This window comes from Penaeus monodon, chromosome 33 (genome assembly GCF_015228065.2).
Source record: "Penaeus monodon isolate SGIC_2016 chromosome 33, NSTDA_Pmon_1, whole genome shotgun sequence".
NCBI classification, from domain to species: Eukaryota; Metazoa; Arthropoda; class Malacostraca; order Decapoda; family Penaeidae; genus Penaeus; species Penaeus monodon.
This window is the reverse complement of record NC_051418.1, coordinates 23,378,012-23,378,297: the sequence shown is the minus strand read 5'-3', so window position 1 is coordinate 23,378,297 and position 286 is coordinate 23,378,012. Positions and strand designations below refer to the sequence as shown.

At 43.7% G+C, this 286-nt stretch overlaps 1 protein-coding gene across 1 annotated transcript in view; it reads right to left on the bottom strand.

Annotated features, from left to right (window-relative positions):
- LOC119594158 (CD209 antigen-like protein C) overlaps positions 1-207 on the bottom strand; it is a 2,888-nt gene extending 2,681 nt beyond the window's left edge. The window contains 2 exon segments of the mRNA XM_037943230.1: positions 93-123; positions 125-207. Coding sequence (XP_037799158.1) covers positions 93-123; positions 125-207 — 114 coding nt within the window.
- Positions 208-286: the final 79 nt, after the last annotated feature.

Below are 286 nucleotides of genomic sequence, written 5' to 3'. Positions count from 1 at the left end.
CGTAGACAATGTGTCGAAAGATATGCTTCTCTTTTATATATTCAGTAATACACCTGAAAAACTTTTTCCCTTCCCTTGTTCAATAAACTCACCTGGGTACAATTAGGATGAAGGGGTGAAAAGTTCATCATAGAGGCTGCCCGCTCCGTTCTCCCGTGACAGCACCGTTCCTGCCACCGTCCATAGAAGCACTACAACCAGGCGCATCTGCGAACAACGCGATGATGTTACTAAATTTATTATTACAAAAATGGTGTTTGGGGGCGGAAGGCGAGGAAAAATGTAT